This window comes from Syngnathoides biaculeatus, chromosome 3 (assembly GCF_019802595.1).
Source record: "Syngnathoides biaculeatus isolate LvHL_M chromosome 3, ASM1980259v1, whole genome shotgun sequence".
In the NCBI taxonomy this organism is placed as follows: domain Eukaryota; kingdom Metazoa; phylum Chordata; class Actinopteri; order Syngnathiformes; family Syngnathidae; genus Syngnathoides; species Syngnathoides biaculeatus.
Genome location: NC_084642.1, coordinates 38407378 through 38425545, shown reverse-complemented (window position 1 = coordinate 38425545; position 18168 = coordinate 38407378). Strand labels below are relative to the sequence as shown.

The 18168-nt window shown below is 45.0% G+C and overlaps 1 protein-coding gene across 7 annotated transcripts in view; it reads left to right on the top strand.

Annotated features, from left to right (window-relative positions):
• Nucleotides 1-7692: 7692 nt before the first annotated feature.
• Nucleotides 7693-18168, top strand: part of vps33b (VPS33B late endosome and lysosome associated) — a 59416-nt gene continuing 48940 nt past the window's right edge. For 2 of the 7 annotated variants that reach the window (XR_009794378.1, XM_061815728.1), the window contains exon 1: nucleotides 14697-15165. Coding sequence is in view for 5 of the 7 variants with exons in the window: in XM_061815728.1 (XP_061671712.1) it covers nucleotides 15031-15165 (135 nt within the window). In the remaining 2 variants the exon portion in view is untranslated. Of the gene's footprint in view, nucleotides 7962-8030; nucleotides 8159-14690; nucleotides 15166-18168 lie in introns of those variants that run through there. The other 5 variants (XM_061815727.1, XM_061815729.1, XM_061815726.1 and 2 more) reach the window with 5 other exon arrangements.

Below are 18168 nucleotides of genomic sequence, written 5' to 3'. Positions count from 1 at the left end.
TGTAAAACCAGGGGTCATTAATTTAAATATTGGTATTTGTATTGAAAAAATTTGAGCGGGGATTTATTCCTGATTAAGAACAGCTCCAGCGACGAAGTATTTGTATGCGTCCAGACTGTCACGAACGGGGCTCGAGGGCGGACCCAAATTCACGATTCCAGAGACAAGCAGGCAGTACAGAGGTAACCTTTATTCGGTCCAAGGTCAGGGATCAGGCAGACAGTCCAAACAAGCAGAGGTAATAGTAACGGCAGGCTTACGAGGGTAGTCAAGGGACAGGCATGTTCTTTGAGCCACGGGCTGCCCAAGATGATGTCGCTGCTACGTGCGTCGAAGACATGAAAGCTAATACACTCCGAGTGAGCGTCCAGAAAGCTCATACGTAACGTCTGAGTGCTGTGTGTAACCCGACAAAGGAGCTTGCCGTTGGCGGCATAGACGTTATGAAGCTGTTGCATGGGGAAGGTTGCTCCCCCCCAACACCTCAACCACACGGGGATTTATCAGGTTTGCATCCGACCCGGAATCAATGAATGCAGTCACAGTGCATGAACGGGAGTCCGTTCCCAAGGTGAAGTGAAGAAGTGACCTCCCTGACTCCACCGCGGTATACCGCACACTCACCGGATTGGAGATCCTGATGTTGGGGTGCTTTGGTCGAACCGGGCAGCAGGCGATCAAGTGTCCCAGAGGCCCGCAGTAAAAACAGCGACTCTCCCGCTGTGGCCCGTCGAGACCCTCCACTTGCATGGGTTCAGCCGTGGAGGGCAGCGTGGACGAGCCCCTCCCTCTCTCCTTTGGTCATCGTGACTGTTGACCCTGCATTACCAGTCGCTGGTCGACCTTGAGGGCCAATGTGATGAGCGCGTCCAGCGAAGGAAGGAGATCCATGGCGATGAGAAGACCACGGATTTGGGGGGAAAGTCCCTGGAAAAAGGCGTCATGCAGGGCGTCCTCGTTCCATCGACTCTCGGCGGCGCGGCTCCGGAACTCGATCGCGTAGTCTGAGAGGCGATGACGGCCCTGGCGAAGCGTCATGAGAGAGGCCGCCGCTTTACCCTCCGGCGCCGCATACTGGAACACCTGGGTGAGTGCGCAGACGAATGACGTCCAAGATCAACAAGTCTCTGAGTTACGACTCCATTCAGCTGTGGCCCATGCCTCCGCCCTTCCCGTCATGTGGGAAATGACAAAGGTTATCCTGGAGCGGTCCGTGGGAAAGGCGGACGCCTGCAGTTCAAAATGGAGATCGCACAGAGAAAGGAAAGGCTTGACGTTCTCTGAGTCACCTGAGAAACGTTACGGTCGGGAGAGCGGGGTTACACTGGTACGGGGGAACTCCGTGGTGAGCGGTGCGGGCAGAACCAGTGGCACCGGCGGAGTGGCCACCGTTGGCGTGGCAGCCACGCTAGCCTGGGAGGCTAGCCACGGCTCCAGCCGGGCGCAGTTCTCGTGGAGCCTCTGGTTGGTTACCCGGAGAGCAGCCTCCTGCTCCACCAGGTGTCTGCCCTGGACTTGCAGGGAGCGACGGATAGCTTCTGATTCGGCTGGGTCCATGTTATGGCCAGATCGTTCTGTCATGAACAGGGCTCCAAACGGACTACTCCAGAGACAAGCAGGCAGTACAGAGGTAACCTTTATTCAGTCCAAGGTCAGGGATCAGGCAGACAGTCCAAAGTCAAGGGACAGGGGTGGGTCGGTACACGTAGAGCAGAAGTCAGGCAAACGGGAGTGCGGGAACAAGGCATCAAGGACAACGATCTGGCGGAGGACTAGTGGGCCCCCGGGTCCTATATATACTGAGAGTCATCCGCCGGGACAAGGTGCAGGTGTGCGCTGACTAATTGGCTGGCCACGCCCAGCCTGGGCAGGAAGCCAGGAGCATGACACAGACAGTTCTACGCTTTCAAAGTTCCGTGTAAATCTCGACGACTTACTCACCAGATACATGTATAGATCCAATTGTCCTAGACAAGTGGAAGGGGGTTAATAGTCCAATTTCTTATCAGCGAAAACATCGACTTCGGCATTAAATATAGGTCCTCTATGCTGAGTGTGTCTCATTTTTCCACATAGCTTAATTTGTTATCACCTTCTAAATGTGTAATCGTATCGGACAAAACTCTGGGTGTCGTGCTATAAAACGTGCTTTAGCATCATCTCCAACCGACTTAGTATTGAAGAATGGTTTGTTTGACCGCTACTTTCAGCCAGTGACGTGATTTGATGACATAGGTGCACGAGCTCTATACTTGGGTATACCCAAATACACCCAGGGTTTAACAGCTGCTGGGAGCAGCTACTTGGTCCCAAGCCTAGCTGATACAGCAACAATCCTTGGTGATGTGATATGGTGTTGTCATTCTTAAACTAAATACACTATTGTTCCTAGATGGTAAGTTTTACATGTCCTTCAAATGGATGATATCATTGAGGTACTTAATGCTGGAAATTTTACATTGTTAAATAATAGTATTCAGAATTGTTGGTTACAAGTGAACGCGTGTATTGTAAACATTTTTATGTTCACTGTCAGATACTTTAAACCAATGAAAAAATACTAGATTTTGTGCAATATGTTTCCTGTTGAATTTTATTGCTATAGAATAATGCATGGTGGATCAGCTGGAAAGCGTTGGCCTCATTGTTCTGAGGTCCGGGGTTCAATCCCGGACCCGCCTGTGTGGAGTTTGCATGTTCTCCCCGTGCCAGCGTGGGCTTTCTCCGGACACTCTGGTTTCCTCTCACATCCCCAAAACATGCAATATTGGACACTCTGTATTGCCCCTAGGTGTGACTGTGAGTCCAACTGTTGTCTTGTTCATCCTATGTCATGATCCTGCCACTCCAGCCCGGGCTGTGCAGGTGCCCGCGTGGTCGCGCTAATTAGGAGGCACACACCTGAATCCTCATGCGGGCTGATTATCCCCTGTATATATATGACCCCGATGACGACTGGTCCTCCGCCAGATCGTTGAAGTTCATGTCCCGTTCCAGCACCCCCGTATCTCTGATCATATTTCTGTGTGTATCGACCTCCGCCTGTTCTCCTACTGACCCCGTAAGCCTGACTCCTTTGAAACTTCTGCCTTCCTTGATCGATCTCACGTGTACCGACTCCTGCCTGCCCGCTAATCTGCTCTCTACGCCCGACGTCCTGATTACCGCTGCTATACCTGACTGCCTGCCCGATCCCTGACCTCGGATTAATAAAGTTTTTCCCAAATTACCTCTGCGTCTCCCGTGTCCTCCTGCATTTGGGTCCTACCTCCGTCTCGATGGGTCGTGACAGAACGATCTGGCCAAAACAGGACCCAGCAGGAGCAGGAAAGACCCGGCGTTGCCGGGACCACTGCAAGGTAGACCGACTGCTGGAGGACCAAGCCTGTCTGATCCGGGTAGGCTCCATGACGTCCTCCGCCTCCGTGTCATACGCTCTGCCGGCGAGCTACGAATACGTCCCGACCACGACCCGTCCAGCACCTCATATTCTTTTCGGACTATGATGAGGACCTTGATTTGTATGACCGGCTGCCTGACTACGACTCAGATTATTTCAATTATGAATCTCTTTGCTGGATCTTTCATCCCAGTCAGTTCGCTTCACCTCCCCGTGTTTCCAGCACCCGAGCGTCTTCGCCCGGTAGGTCCGAGTACACTAACCCGTTTGTGGGAACCTGCTTGGCCACCTACCCGAGACCTCCGCGTGGCAGCCAGAGGAGACGCCCCGGCCGGGCGCTCCGTTGTGCCTCCCGCTGCGCTGCGACTAAGACACTGTCCTCCCACTCCTCGCAGGCAACATCGAAACCAGCAGACCCGCAATTGGTGGCGAAGCTTCCAGCCCAGGGGGAGGAGGGGCCGCCAAATCACGAGTTGTTCTGCCGCGAAATGCGGGCGGAGTTGGAGCGGCAACTCGTTACTGACTTTTGCTCACGCGGCAGTGGCAACGGATCCGCTACTAAGCAAGGCTCATGTCCCTGTCGCAACGGATCTGCTGCCGAGACACGCCATGTTGCAGTTTCAACTGACTCGTTACTGATTTTTGCTCACGCGGCAGTGGCAACTGATCCGCTACCAAGCCAAACGCACATTGCAGTGGGAACGGATCCGCCACCTCGGCACGCCCACGTCGCTGTGGGAACGGATCCGCCACCTCGCCACGCCCACGTCACAGTTTTGGCTGTTCCGAGCAGAGCTCACGTGGCAGTGGAGACTGATCCGCCGCCTCACGTTGCTGTCCAGGAGGTGGCGACGTCTCCGCAGCCGCTTCTCGTCCGTGTCCAGGAGTACCGGTGGCGCCCGGTCCGCGGCCGCTCGACGCTCCTGCTTCATCGGCGACTGGTCCGCGGTCGCTCCCCATTCCTGCTCTGATGGCGACTAGCACGCCCATATGTTCCCGTCCAGGAGTTGGCGATGGCTCGGCCGCCGCCTCACGTTTCCGTCCAGGAGGAGGTCGCGATGGCGCCGCCGCCTTCTCACGTTCCCGTCCAGGAGGAGGAGGTGATGGTACCGCCGCCTTCTTACGTTCCCGTCCAGGAGGAGGTGGTGATGGCGCTGCCGCATTCTCATGTTCCCATCCAGGAGGAGGAGGCGATGGCGCCGCCGCCTTCTTACGTTCCCGTCAAGGAGGAGATGGTGATGGCGCCGCCGCCTTCTGACGTTCGCGTCCAGGAGGAGGTGGCAATGGTTGCGCCGCCGCCTTCTCACGTTGCTGTCTAGGAGGAGGTGGCGATGCTGGGGAGTTTTGATGAGCCACCCCAGAGCTGGAGGGTCCTTGGGATGGTTGTGACAGTGATTGTGGCAGTCATGGCTCTGGTCCTTCTCTCCCTCATCTTCTTCGCTCCTAATGGCTCCCAGCCGCTTCATGACCTGGCCCCGTTGATGACCAATCCATGGCTGCCTCCTGACCAAGCCTCAGTGGCGACCAATCCCTGGTCATCTCGCAACCACGTCGTGGGAGGTCCTCATCCGGAGCAGTGGCATGCCTTGATCTGGTTCCTGCTTCGCCGTTTGGTTCTTCACCGAGGTCATCCACCCGAATCGCCCCATGGGGATCCTGGTGCTTGGCGTCCGGGTCATCCTCCTGACTTGTCCGCCTGGACGCCTCGCGTTTGGTGGCCTGGATGCCCACCAGACTGGGGTTGGGCCTGGGGGGTGGCGCTTATGAATGGCTCATGAGTCATTGACTTATGTCAGTGACAACACTGGCGTATCGCAAATCAGATGGCAGTACAGTAAATGAAGTCCCGCCCCCACCTGCACACCGGCTGCTTATTGGGCATTCCCCAAATATTCATATGTGAATGACAGAACGCTTTAACAGTGCTATTTCCGCTTCTAGGTGACTCCTTCGCTGCTGTGAGGCGGGTTGGCAGACAAAAAAAAAAAAAAAATCATAAAATTTAATAATAATTTGTTCACTTAAGATTTGTTTTTCTTGAATGAGTCGTTCACAAAAGAAACAAGTCTTTTACTCCATGGCCGTATTGTGAACCAAGGAGAACCCAGCGCTCAATCTTCACCAACCTTATTGTGTGACTTTATTTTTGAATGAATTGTTAAACTTTCCATCCGGTATAATCATTGAAGTTTTGCCTCGACCACAATCAAAGAACCAGGGAGGCTTGTACAATCTGCAGATTACACTTGGCCGGGGATAAAGCCCTCTAATATTGGTACGTTTTAGTCATGTGTTGTGGTTACGTCTTCACCGTTCTTCCAGGCTCAATATCCCACCATCGATCGAGAAGGTCTCGATCAATTTTGCAGCATAATTAAACGTATCATCTGGTCATTTATGTCCATTTGTTCAAGCAGACACTCATCCACGGTTGCTATTGTTTTAGAAAGGAAAGTCAAAAATGGCTACCGGGAAGCGAGTTTTCTTTTCCTAAAATGATCAGGGGAAAACCGCGCCCACAAGCCATTTGATTGGTCCCTGCAAAGTCCTTTGCTTTTACCTCGAGTGCGCCTCCTTTGGTGGCTGAAAGAAAATCATATTGATTATCCGCACTATTCCAAAACAATGGATAATATGATTATCAAAGCCCTAAACGCATTAATCCTGCTGCACTTTAAGTTGTGTTTGCTGTCATGCAAGGTGCTATACTACCACTGCTGCTACTACTATGACTAATAATAATAATAAAATTCGCCAGAAAAAAATATATATTTGTCTTATTTTATAGTAGCTAGAGTAACAGTAGAGAATTTATATATATATATATATATATATATATATATATATATATATATAATATATATATATATATATATATATATATATATATATATATTCTGGCACATTTTATTATGATTATTATTAGTAGTAATAGTAGTAGCAACAGAAGAACATCACCTTTCATGACAGCAAACACATCAAAGTGCATCATTGCGTTTAGAATGATTATAATCAGTGTAAACCCCAAAATGAACTTTGATGTGTTTCTGTCATGAAAGGTACACTGCCGCTACTGCAATTACTTTAAGAACTAAAGTCACTGGATAATAGGCTAGAATCATTCACAGCCCAAAACCTAATAGCCCTCAGGTAGCAGTTTCTGGAATAAAAAAAAAAGAATAGCTCAAGTTACAACACGAACTTCACCTCAATAGTTTAAGCATCCATCTCTACGACCATCCATCGCCCATCAAACACAATTAAATCATCGTTTCTATTTAACACACTTCAATCATGGCACAATAATCCCTGAATCCTGCAAGGAAACCATATTTGGATAATGACCGTGTCCTAATGGCGCGAAATACTACCGACAACTTGTACCTCTTCCCCTTGTTTCACAGTGTCAGCAGGTGTTAAGCATTTCCATCGGTGACCGATGGTGTCGCGTGTAGTGCACTCGGTGCCAAATAGGCAGAAGCAGCCAAGAGAACAAGAGGGCGTTGCAGGGACCAATCAAATGGCGCGGGGGCGCGGTTTTCCCCTGATCATTTTAGGAAAAGAAAACTCGCTACCGGGAATGACCAAAATGTGCCGAGGAAATTCCACTCTTGTGTTTTTCTCACCAATACAATTCGTAGCGACACCTGTGATTTGCATAAGAACTACAGCAATTTTTAAAACTGCGCGCATGGGTTTCGCTGGTGTATAAAAGCAAACTACGCGCGTGAGACCCACAATGATATCAATGTGGTGGCCGGACGCGCGAGTATAAAGAGGCCCTAATGGAAACTATTTCTCGCTAAATTGTTCACCCCCGACGGGACTGTCACAAGTCAGAAACGTGTAAGTGTAGCCATGCCAGTCCACACACCCTGGCTACACTGCGTTGTGTTTTGGTGCATGGAGGAAGACTGAACACAGAGGTTGCTGTCTGACTGGGGTTTTATTCCTGCATCATACGAAATTATATCAAGAGTGTGCGCTTCCGCCACCAAAGAGGCCACCTTTCTCAATCAGATACATGACCGACTGGCTAGAGACCGGCCTGACCTACATCCTTTCCACCGGTTTTCAAAATAAAAGCATGACATTCCGAATAAAGAAAATAGAAAGTATAATGCCAACATAAATAAACATGTATTGGAAACTAAGTTAAAATAGTGAAGATAACCCAAAACACAATGTGACGGATTTTGGTGAAATTAATAAAAAAAAAAACGATAAAACCAACTCTCTTTTCTCTCGTTTGTTACATGAGGATTGGTAAGAGTTTACTTTTCCAGTAGGTGGCGGTATAGATTCATTTTCCAACAGCAAGTCACTCGAAAAAGGAAGAGGAGGTTGAGACATTGACGGCGGTCAATATTTCAAAATTCTATCATCCAAAACATTTCTTGTTCTTTTCCAACCTGTCTTCAGAGTTTCTGTAATCATATGCAACCGCGTCGGTATAAGAATACCATGATCTTACTTTCCAAAGAATGTTTGCTATTTGAAGAGTTTCTTTTTAGCATTAAGGTGGTTTAGCTAGCAAAGGGGGAAAAGCTACTGCTCTGAGGTCAGTATCAAAAGATGCGCTTTACGTGTTCACTGTTTGAAATACTAATTATATTGTATGTCTGTTAAGGGTGGATACGGGTGCAGATTTGGTTCGGGAGAATGGCTTGCGGTGGCAGAAAAGATTCCCCGGAGCTACCTGACTTCTCTCTGCTCAAGAGACTAGCCAGAGACCAGCTCGTTTATCTGCTGGAACAGGTAAAGGAACTTCGGCGACAACACATTGCCTGACATGAAATCATATCGAAACCTCAACAAAGTGGTAGCGTTTTCTACAAAATGAATGGCAAAGTAAAATAACACCGGGTGTGCAGCCTTTTAAGTTACGTTATTGCCAATCTTGTTTTGGGACATATCAGTTAATGTCAGTGGAGCACAGAATAGCTTTAACATGTTAATGTTTATTTTTTTTTTGCCTTTACCTGGCTTTTTTCAAACTCTTTACAAATACCACCTTAAAGGAGAAACAGTGTATCCAATAGGTCATGTAATATTTAGCCTATTTTGACAATGTGATATTAAATCCTTTCTCATTTAATAGTGTTTTGAGAAGGTATTTGTCGACAATTATGAATTTTTAGGGGCGGCGCTGCCATTTTCTCGAGTCACATGATGTACGTGGGCGTATGTGACGTGTACTGAGCCATTCCATACGCTTGATTACATGGGACACCGTTCTGCCCAGCACTGATTTCTCGGATTTATCCTCATCTGATAAAGAAATAGCATTATCGGTTGATCGGGAAGATGGAGGAATACTTTCATACAGGTTTGAACCTGTGGCTATAATTAATGTTGAATATTTGGATGGGTTCGTCGAGATCCAAAAGATCGGCACATGTTTTACTGCCATCTGTGCAAGCAGAGTTACCAGCTTGAAAAGATGGGCGTCAAAGCGCCGGAGTCGCACCGGAAAAACAGGAGACACGCTGATTTGGCGACGACTCTCATCTTCCGTTGGTATGAATCTGTTTCTAAAATATCAAGACAGTGAAGCATCAACTTCAGGCAGTGGTACTAGCAGTGCATGCGCACTAGGGATCGCAAAAAAACGCTTACTTTCATAACCGGTTTTAACCGAACAGCTGTAACAAAAAAACGGTACCATAGTGGTGTTTACATAATTCACCCGCGAGACTTCGAGTTGGGGTGCGGGGTTCCGCACGGACTGTTTTTGTTGTTGCTCTTCTGGAGTGACGAGTTCAGAGGTCCCCCCCGTTATGCGAGTAGTGTTTTAATGTCTGCCAATAAAACAAGTTTACTCCCATACTTTGGAGCGTTTCCTCGTTGCCATGTTTGATGTTTCTTTGATTTAAATGAATGTTCTTTTGAGTCCAACTTTACTCAAGCAGCGAAACTTTGAAAAAGTGGAAATGATGTTGAAAAAATAGCGCAATGTGGAGTACCGGAACCGAAAGAAATGATTGGAAATTTTAACCGATTTCGAAAGTCCGATTACGGTTTCGTTTTAAAAAAAAAAAAAAAAAAAAAAAAAAACGAAAACTCTTTGTAACCGGTTGCGATCCCTAATGCGCACCTACAGTTGTCCAGCCAGAAGTCAGGCTTTATGAACGTAGTTCAATACACGAAGACAGACTCGTTAAAGGCAGAGATCGTGTGGACTTTAAAAGTGATCTGCAGCCATTACAGTTACAAATCTTGTGAAAATAATTCGAAAGTGTTTGCAGTCATGTTCCCAGACAGTGACATTGCTAAAAACTACCACTGTGGGGAAAGGAAGACTTCGTACCTGGCTACATTTGGCATCGCTGCCCACTTTTCATCTCTACTGCCTCAAATCCAAAAAAGCCTGAATAGAGACTGAGATATCTACGCTTATTGAGAAGGCAGAAGAAAAGAGGAATCTGAGGTTTATCATCGAGGCCAATGCACTCAGAGGCAGAGCAAAGGACAAGAGAGCCACTTTGGCACCTCTGCAGCAACAAATAGAGGAGGCACTGGGTAGGCTCAAGGAGCTAGAGTAGGGGTGCTAAAACAGAAGACATTTGTGTATATAGTTGCAATTGTAGTTGGAATCTGTTTTTCTGTATACTGTTATGTGAAGACGTTGACAATGGTCATATCGATGAGAACTACCACAAGGGGCGACAGGTGATTAATGTCACAGGTACTGAGGTACTGGAACATTTGATGAACCAAGAACGGTTGATGGCACCTTTGGGTGAGTCATTTTTCCTTACTCTTGACTTCCCACGATGGCCCTAAATTTTTTCCGTGTCGGCCCTAAATTTTTCGTGTCACCCCCTAAGAATGCCCCTAAAAAGCCCTTAAATTTTTTTGGTCAGACTGAGTATGAAGCCTGTCTTGGAAGTTGTAGGCTCTTACTACTGTCTCTTCCCTGGGGCTTTTTCACTTCAAGAAGAAAGTTGCCAAAGACGTCTGTTTTGTACCCATTTTGCCTAGCTTCTTCTTTTCCTTTCAGCTTTTCCTGTTAGGGGTCGCCACAGCGTGTCATCTTTTTCCATCTGAGCCCATCTCGTGCATCTTCCTCTCTAACACCCACAGTCCTCATGTCCTCCATCACAACATCCATCAACCTTTTCTTTGCTGGCTTGTGAGGGTACATTTTGGCCGTCAAATGACCGAGATGTAGCCAAGAGACCAAGAAAATCTTTATCAAAATAAAACATTGTTCAGACTTGGATAATGAATACCTGTACAACAGAACTAATTATTTTCTTCGGCGGCCCGGTACCAATTGATCCACAGACCGGTAGAGAATATCATGCTCCTGGCATCCTGCCCAGGCTGGGCGTGTCCAGCCAATTAGTCGGTACACACCTGCACTCTGTTTTGGCTGATTACACCTGGTACTTCTAGGACACGGGGGACAACTAGTCCTCCGCCAGATTGTTGATTCTCATGCCTCGTTCCCACACTCCCGTATACCTGACCTACCGTGTACCGACCCCCGCCTGTTCCCTGTCCATCCTAATAAGCCTGCCTCTTCTGATACCGCTGCTTTTCCTGACTGACTCGCTGATCATTGACGACAGACCGAATAAAGGCTTTCTCTACACTATCTGCTTGCCTCTGGAGTCGTGCATTTGGGTCCGCCCTAGAGCCTCGTTCGTGACAGAGAATTGCTGTTAGTAAATAACTGGTGTTCTGATAGATTCCAACCTGACTTTTCAATTGTCAACTCAATCACAAAAACTGCCTTGTGTAGCGGTAGCCGCTATGGTTTTGACGTATATGGCTTTTTGTAACTCCCGCCATGAAAATCCTCTCGGGATTTGTTTTCGACAACAAGCAAGAAGTGACATTGGAGGCAGTAGCGTGCTCAAGCGGACTCGTTATTTTCTATTAGTTTTACCTGCGGGAAGATAGCTCGTTGTTCCTCCGTGTTAGCCAAAATGCCGCCTCGTTGCATTGCTGGACATTGCTCGAACACTCGGGAAGATGGATTTACCCTTCATAAGTTTCCAAGAGACCTGGTTCGCCGTGAAAAATGTATTGCACGGGTGCAAAGGATGAGAACTTTGAGATTCCAAATGACAGGTAGGTGTGTATACAACTACTAAAAAATACAATAGTTTGGGGGGGACCACGTAATCTGTCTCTCATACCGTAACAAAAGATCTGCGTTGTCGATGTGCGGGTCGGAAGGCTGCCGCGTCGGGCTCGCTGGCGAAGGCTGCCATGTCGTGCCTCGCGGATGAGCACAGTTTAAGCTGGCTGGCTTATGCATACTGTCTCGGGGTCTATTGTTACTTAGAAGTGATCCGTATATCATCTAAATATGGCTTGAATCAATAGGGTAATATTGCCCCGGACACTTCACTGGATTGTTAGATGTTCTCTTCTTTGAAAAGAGCTTCCATGTCTCATAGTAGATGGGCAGACGAACCGCCGGCCAAGCCGTGCCTTGCGGACAAGCCTGTCAGGTTGACCCCACGGGAGGTTAAAGAACGACAAATTTGAGTGTGTTTTCTCAGTTTTGTTTCCGTTTGGTGCACAACACGTCTGCATCTTGGCCTAGCTAGAATAAATGGTCTGTAATGCTAAGCAAAGGTGATGTCACAGGGCAGGGTCAATGATGTTTCTTCAGAGTAAGTGTGTGAAGGCTGGCACATATCCAGATAATGCGTGGATTTCAAAAATATTCTTGATTTTCAATTTTTTGCAATTAATGTCCAAAATATATGTAATAATCATATTACTTCAGATTGTAGGGTTTATTATACATGTGAATTTTGGAGTTTAAGTAGCTTTCACAAACAAAGATGATTGTCGGCAGTATTCGGCACGTTTTCACTGAAAAAAATCCATCAACTTATCAGCATTACTGGGGTGTTATGTCTTTAAGTGTTGCATGAATCTATTTTGGCTGTCCGTTGTCAACGTCTTCTTTTGTCTTATTGTCTTAGTCTCTCTCCTTTCTTTACATTCCTGTTAAAAAAAAATTGTCTTTTATCTCCTTTGGGTTTGTTTACTGTACTTCAGGTCCCCTGCTCAGTGCAATAAAAAAAAAAACACTCCAGCTAATACTCTGTGCACACTCTGACAATAAGAGTGCCACTGCTAACTACTGTAGTGGATGTGCAATTAAATTATTCTATCCATCCATCCATTTTCTTAGCCGCTTATCGTCACAAGGATTAAATATTGCTAGATGAAGTTAAGGCAGCACGGTGGATCAGCTGGAAACCGTTGGATTCACAGCTCTGAGGACCGGGGTTCAATTCCAGCCCTCCCTGTGTGGAGTTTGCATGTTCTCCCCATGCCTACGTGGGTTTTCTCAGGGCACTCCAGTTTCCTCCCACATCCCAAACACATGCAACATTAATTGGACACTCTAAATTGCCCCTAGGTGTGATTGTGAGTGCAGCTGTTTGTCTCCATGTGCCCTGCAATTGGCTGGCAACCAGTTCAGGGTGTCTCCTGCCTCCTGCCATTTGAGAGTTGGGATAGGCTCTATCTTGTGAAGATAGGCGGCTGAGAAAATGGATGGAGGGATGGGTGGATGTGTAGCCCGAGGAAACTGACCACGTTTTGGATGCACATTCCCTTGTGGATTATGTCGAGCACAGGTCAAACAAACCCTACAATTTTTTTTTTTTGCATACAAGTTAAATGCATGGATCATGTAATGCCTTTGTACCAGGGCTACCATCCCCCCTGTTGAGAACTGAGACTTCCCATGGCTCAAGATTGCCACCCACTTGATTTTTTTTTTTTTTTTTTTTGGTCGATTATGTTTTGTATCTATGCTGACATAATTTTGTAATGTAGCACCTTTATTTTTCCACATTTTTAATTCTGCTGGTAAGATTTGTTGTTGCATTTTGTTTAACACATCATCTGAACGTACATCTTCAATTGTTGCATAGTCAGCTAATACCATAAAGGTTTTGGCTACAACTTCTTTTGCTGTTTTATCTGTAAATCCATTTCCTAATGATACTTTGTATTTGATGTGTGGACTGCACATTCACATGGCTATTTTTTTTGGTAATTCAACTGCTGTGAGCAAATTTTGTAGTTGCTCTGCCTGTGCCACTGTTTTCCCAGTAGTTGTCACCATTCCTCTATTTTTCCAGTATTGTCTGTGTAGATTTTGAGACCACTGTGAATACAGCAGCATCTGGTCTCAGATTGTTTAACACTGTCCAATAAGGTATTGTCTGTACAGTTAAGTCATCCCAATCCAAATCTGGTGCTTTCTCTGTCCAATCAGGAGCATTCCGTGCTACCAATACAAATTGTCACAAACTCTTCCACTCCTGTTAAGTTTGTTTGTGCAATGATGTGTGTGGTGGTGTCTATTCCTTGTGTAATGCACTTAGTTTGTCAGTCAGTCTTGTTCCTGACACTACGACTGATATACCCTCTGAGTTCAGGTAATCAACGATTTTGGCCCGTGCGGGCTATTATAAGTTTACAATATCTTATACTACATAGTCACATGCAATGACTCACTTCTTATGTCATTTTTTGGTTGTTCAATCATGTCTCGAGCTGTTTGCAGCAAGAAATCTCCTGTTCTTGTGGGAGGTTTGTTTGGAATATCTAAGGTGTAATAATAGAAGGCTGGGTTCCTATTTTGTAAGATATTTAACTGTCCTCCCAGTAATTCCTTTTTTTTTTTTTTTTTTTAACTTCTATATTTCCTGTCAGAGAGGGAATTAAGCGCAGTCCTAGTTTCAGCAAGCCATCTCTTCCCAACAAACGTTTGGGGCAAATTAAAAAGTTGCATTTTGGGATCATTATTTGTGACATTTTTGATGGGGAGATGGCTGCCACAATTATTAAATGTTTCGCATAAAGCTCCATAAATTTCTCCTTCCTCTGTCAGAAAGGTATCAACTTTATTTTTCTCAACCCTAACCCTAAACCCTTGAACTCTCTGCTGCTGTCAGAAAGTACTTTGCTGTCATCCAAATTTGTTGTACTTCCACACCATTTAAGTGGTAAGATTTTCTCAACTCTTCCGTTCCCTGGAGGAATTATGTTACATTAACTTTATGAGATATGTGTGTGTTTCTTATTTTATCCTGCAGGTTAACTATATATTTTGTGTGTGTGTGTGTGTTGAGCTGGCCAGAAAAGCCATATATTGTGTTATCCACAAATTTAGATGTTTTATTTTAGTAGGACAATGGCTTTCTACAAACTTCTAGTCCTTACACATTCATTTTTTTTTCAAATGTTCTGTATCACTTATTTTGCTATTTGTTTTTCCCCTGTTGGAGTCAGTGGTTCACCTAGGGTGACTATACTGACTTCCCCCAGAACAGGGTGACAATTACTTTCTGTTTGAGGTAATTCTCAAGTTTCTACCACAAGTGGTGGAGAATTCTTACCTCTGCATCCTCGAACTGTTTCCTGTTCAGATGAGGTAGCGAACCTCCACTCCACATTCTACACATGCACACATTTTACGGAACTCAAGTACGTACAGGAGACACGTTGCCCTTTTCTCATTTTTATAGACTAATTTGTCTACTCGATAGGGACTAGTATTCTTGAGGTTTGGTTCTGCCGCAGTTACCCAGATGCGCATTCACTCATTCCTCAAGAGTGTGTGAGTTTCTTACTCACCAGAGATGTCTTCACTTCCTTCGGCTTCTCATCATCGCTCAGCCTTCAGACGCAAAGTCGAGGCCCAGTCCAGGAAAGAGTGTCAAGTGCCATGGCCACGGTCTTTGCCTGGACGTCGACTCAGCCCCCGGAAACCTCAGGTATTTTGAGATCCGGCTCGAAGGACCAATTAAATGTCAGGTTTACCAATTAGACATTCATTAAACTGGACAAAAAGGAAGCAAAGACACCAGTTCAAGTTTGACAGCTCGCGAGGAGAGGAACTGTCTCGTACAATTAGCCACTGCTCTCTCTGATTATCCTCTCCTCAGCACCTCTATTTCGTTTTAAGACGCCCTTATTTACATGGATGTTACAAAAAGGAGACGGCAAGCAAAACATAGTTGGAAACAAAGTGTACTTGTTTGTTCATGTGTGTGGAAGATTGCTGAGTACATGTGTGTTCATCATTTCTTTAACAGGCAGCAGGTGCTGCTCCTGGTTCTAACAGTTCTGATGATTAGATGTTTTTGTTCTTGGAATCTCCTGCTAGGTGGCTGCCACGTTATGTAGAGCTGAGCAAAGCATTTCTTTATTGGAAGCGGATGTCTGACAATTATATTCACAATTATTACCAAAGCCACCTTGCTAGAACGCACCTCTATGTGCGTGCGATCAACGTATTGGCCACACCTGAATCAAGCAATGTGGTGGATGATAGGCTAACGTTTTTTGTCTTTTTTTTTTTTTTTTCGGCACGCCGTCACGTGATCAACCAATCGACGCATTGAGCACCCCTGGTCTAATTCATCAAAAGTTTCCATTATTTTTTTTTAGGATAACAGGATAACACACAATGGGGTTAATTTTGCCTGATTGTGTCACTTGACCCGAGCAACCGAGGGCGCACCCTTGTTGCGATGATGCGATCACTGGACCTGGCGTATGATTGGCTGGAATGGAGTTGGCGCTGTCTGTAGTAAAATGGTATTGGCAGTTGATATTTTTAACGCTAAAGCTATTTTTTCAGATTATATTTGCTTTGGAGTTGGCTTTCACAAATTCACAAATATGCAGAGTGGATAGGTAGCACTGCAACCTATGTACCAGTATGCATAGTTCAATATATGTTTGGCAGTTGTCGGCTTTTGGCTGGAACTCTTCAATTATAGACCATTCAGCTAAAATGATCTTTAATGCCTTAAAATGGAGAGCTAAACCAGACACATGTGCCAGAAAACGGAAGACAATCATCAAAACGAATCACAGAATAACCAAAATGGCAAAGGCGCATCCAAAGATCAGCTCCAGGATGTTCAAAGACAGAGCAATGTTCCATCTAAGCTATGCACGTGCGCAATTGGGCACCACAGATGTAGTCTCTGCGCACAGATAGTCTGCGTTGCGCAAAAAAAAAAAAAATCCAACGCAAATTGAAAGTATAACATACAGCTATTCAATTTGGGGCATTTTCCAATGTGATTCAATGAGTGACTGGTTGCAACATCCAATGGCACAATTCACGTATGTTTTAATGAACATTTCGGCAGCACACAGAACTTTCTCTAACAACGACCTGCTGCTCGGCCACACACTCTACTGCCTAGTTTACCTTTCACCCCCTCCACTCTTAAAAGGGTACACTCATAATTACAAATGTTACAGTACTTACGCAACCCATCAAAATGAGCTGGACATGCTGCTTACGTTTCCTCTCGATAATAATGGCAAAAGTAAAAAAAGAAATGCTCTTGCTTTAAGATGCCATCAATGTGAGAGTATGTGAATAATAAAAGAAAAAGTGGTAAAACTAGATGAGATTTTCTCCTTTCGAGTGAGAAAGGTCTGCTCTGAAGCCAGTGTAGAAAGAGCAGGATGAGATGGTGTATAATGTTAAAATTCCAGGTTGGCACAGCCTGATCGAGGATGGAAAGCACAGTGCACAGAAAGCAAATTCTGTATTTTAATAATAGGAGGCAACATAACATTAACCTTTAAACTGTTTGAGAGCATCATTCAGCTTTCAACATCTATTGCTAAAGATATTCTGCAAGCAATAATTCAGTTTTACCCCAAGAAAAACAGACAAGGATATCAATGTGGATTAAAAAAAAAATGAAAAGTTGGAAGCGACCTTTCAAATTTATAGTTCATAGTTGGTTTGGTTTGCAATGTATTTCTTTTTTTTTTTTTTTTTGGTGACATTTTCATTGTAAGTTTACAAAAACACAAAATTGTTCTCATTGGTCCGATGGGAATCTAAATGCTGTAATCATAATCTTTTTAATGAGCCATGTAACTTCAATGGATGACACTGACCACATTGCATACGTCTGTTGCTCACAGTGGTCAAAGGGAGCGCTGGATTGTGTTTGTGGTTGACTCCAAGCCACACAGATGTGAAGCAGTTATAAAAAACTGTGGTCATACAACAAAATATTTCGTGATTCAAAGGATTGGTAAATCCTAGAAACAAAAACGTTTTGAGTTTGTAAAGTCAATAGCAGACTGCTATTTTTTTTCAAGACACCCCTTTCAACAAACTGCCCAATTGCAAATCCTTAAGAGTGTGTATATCATGAATTCTGGGTCTTTGTTGGTTTTCTGAGAATCTACTGCACCTATTATTGGTAATTTATTTGACATAAAGCAAAAAAATATTACATGAAAACATGGATTAATCTGTTTTGTCTCATTGGACTGCTATTATTTTGAACACTACTGTAACACACTTGAAAATCAATAAATAATAATATGAATAAAATAATAATAAACAAATGATAAATATGAATAAATAATAATAATAAACAAAGGTACGGCATACATTTATATCCCGGGAGGATTATATTGTCATTGTTATAAATTTTAAAGTTCTGCTACTGTTCTATAAATGACTAAATGGTTTAGGTCCTTAATACATGACAGAAATGCTTTTGAAATACAAACCCAGTCGAGCTCTGAGATCGACTGACTCTGGTCAAATAGTGGAGCACAGAGTCCAAGGCAAACATTGTGGAGCCGCACACAAATGGTTGCCAACACAGGTGACGTCAGTCTCGTGTGAATGTTTTTAAATCCATGTTGAAAACTTTTTTTTCTCATTCTTTCAGTAGTTCCAATTTTAATATTTCTTGTACTGTACACTGCTTTTAATTGTACTTTTA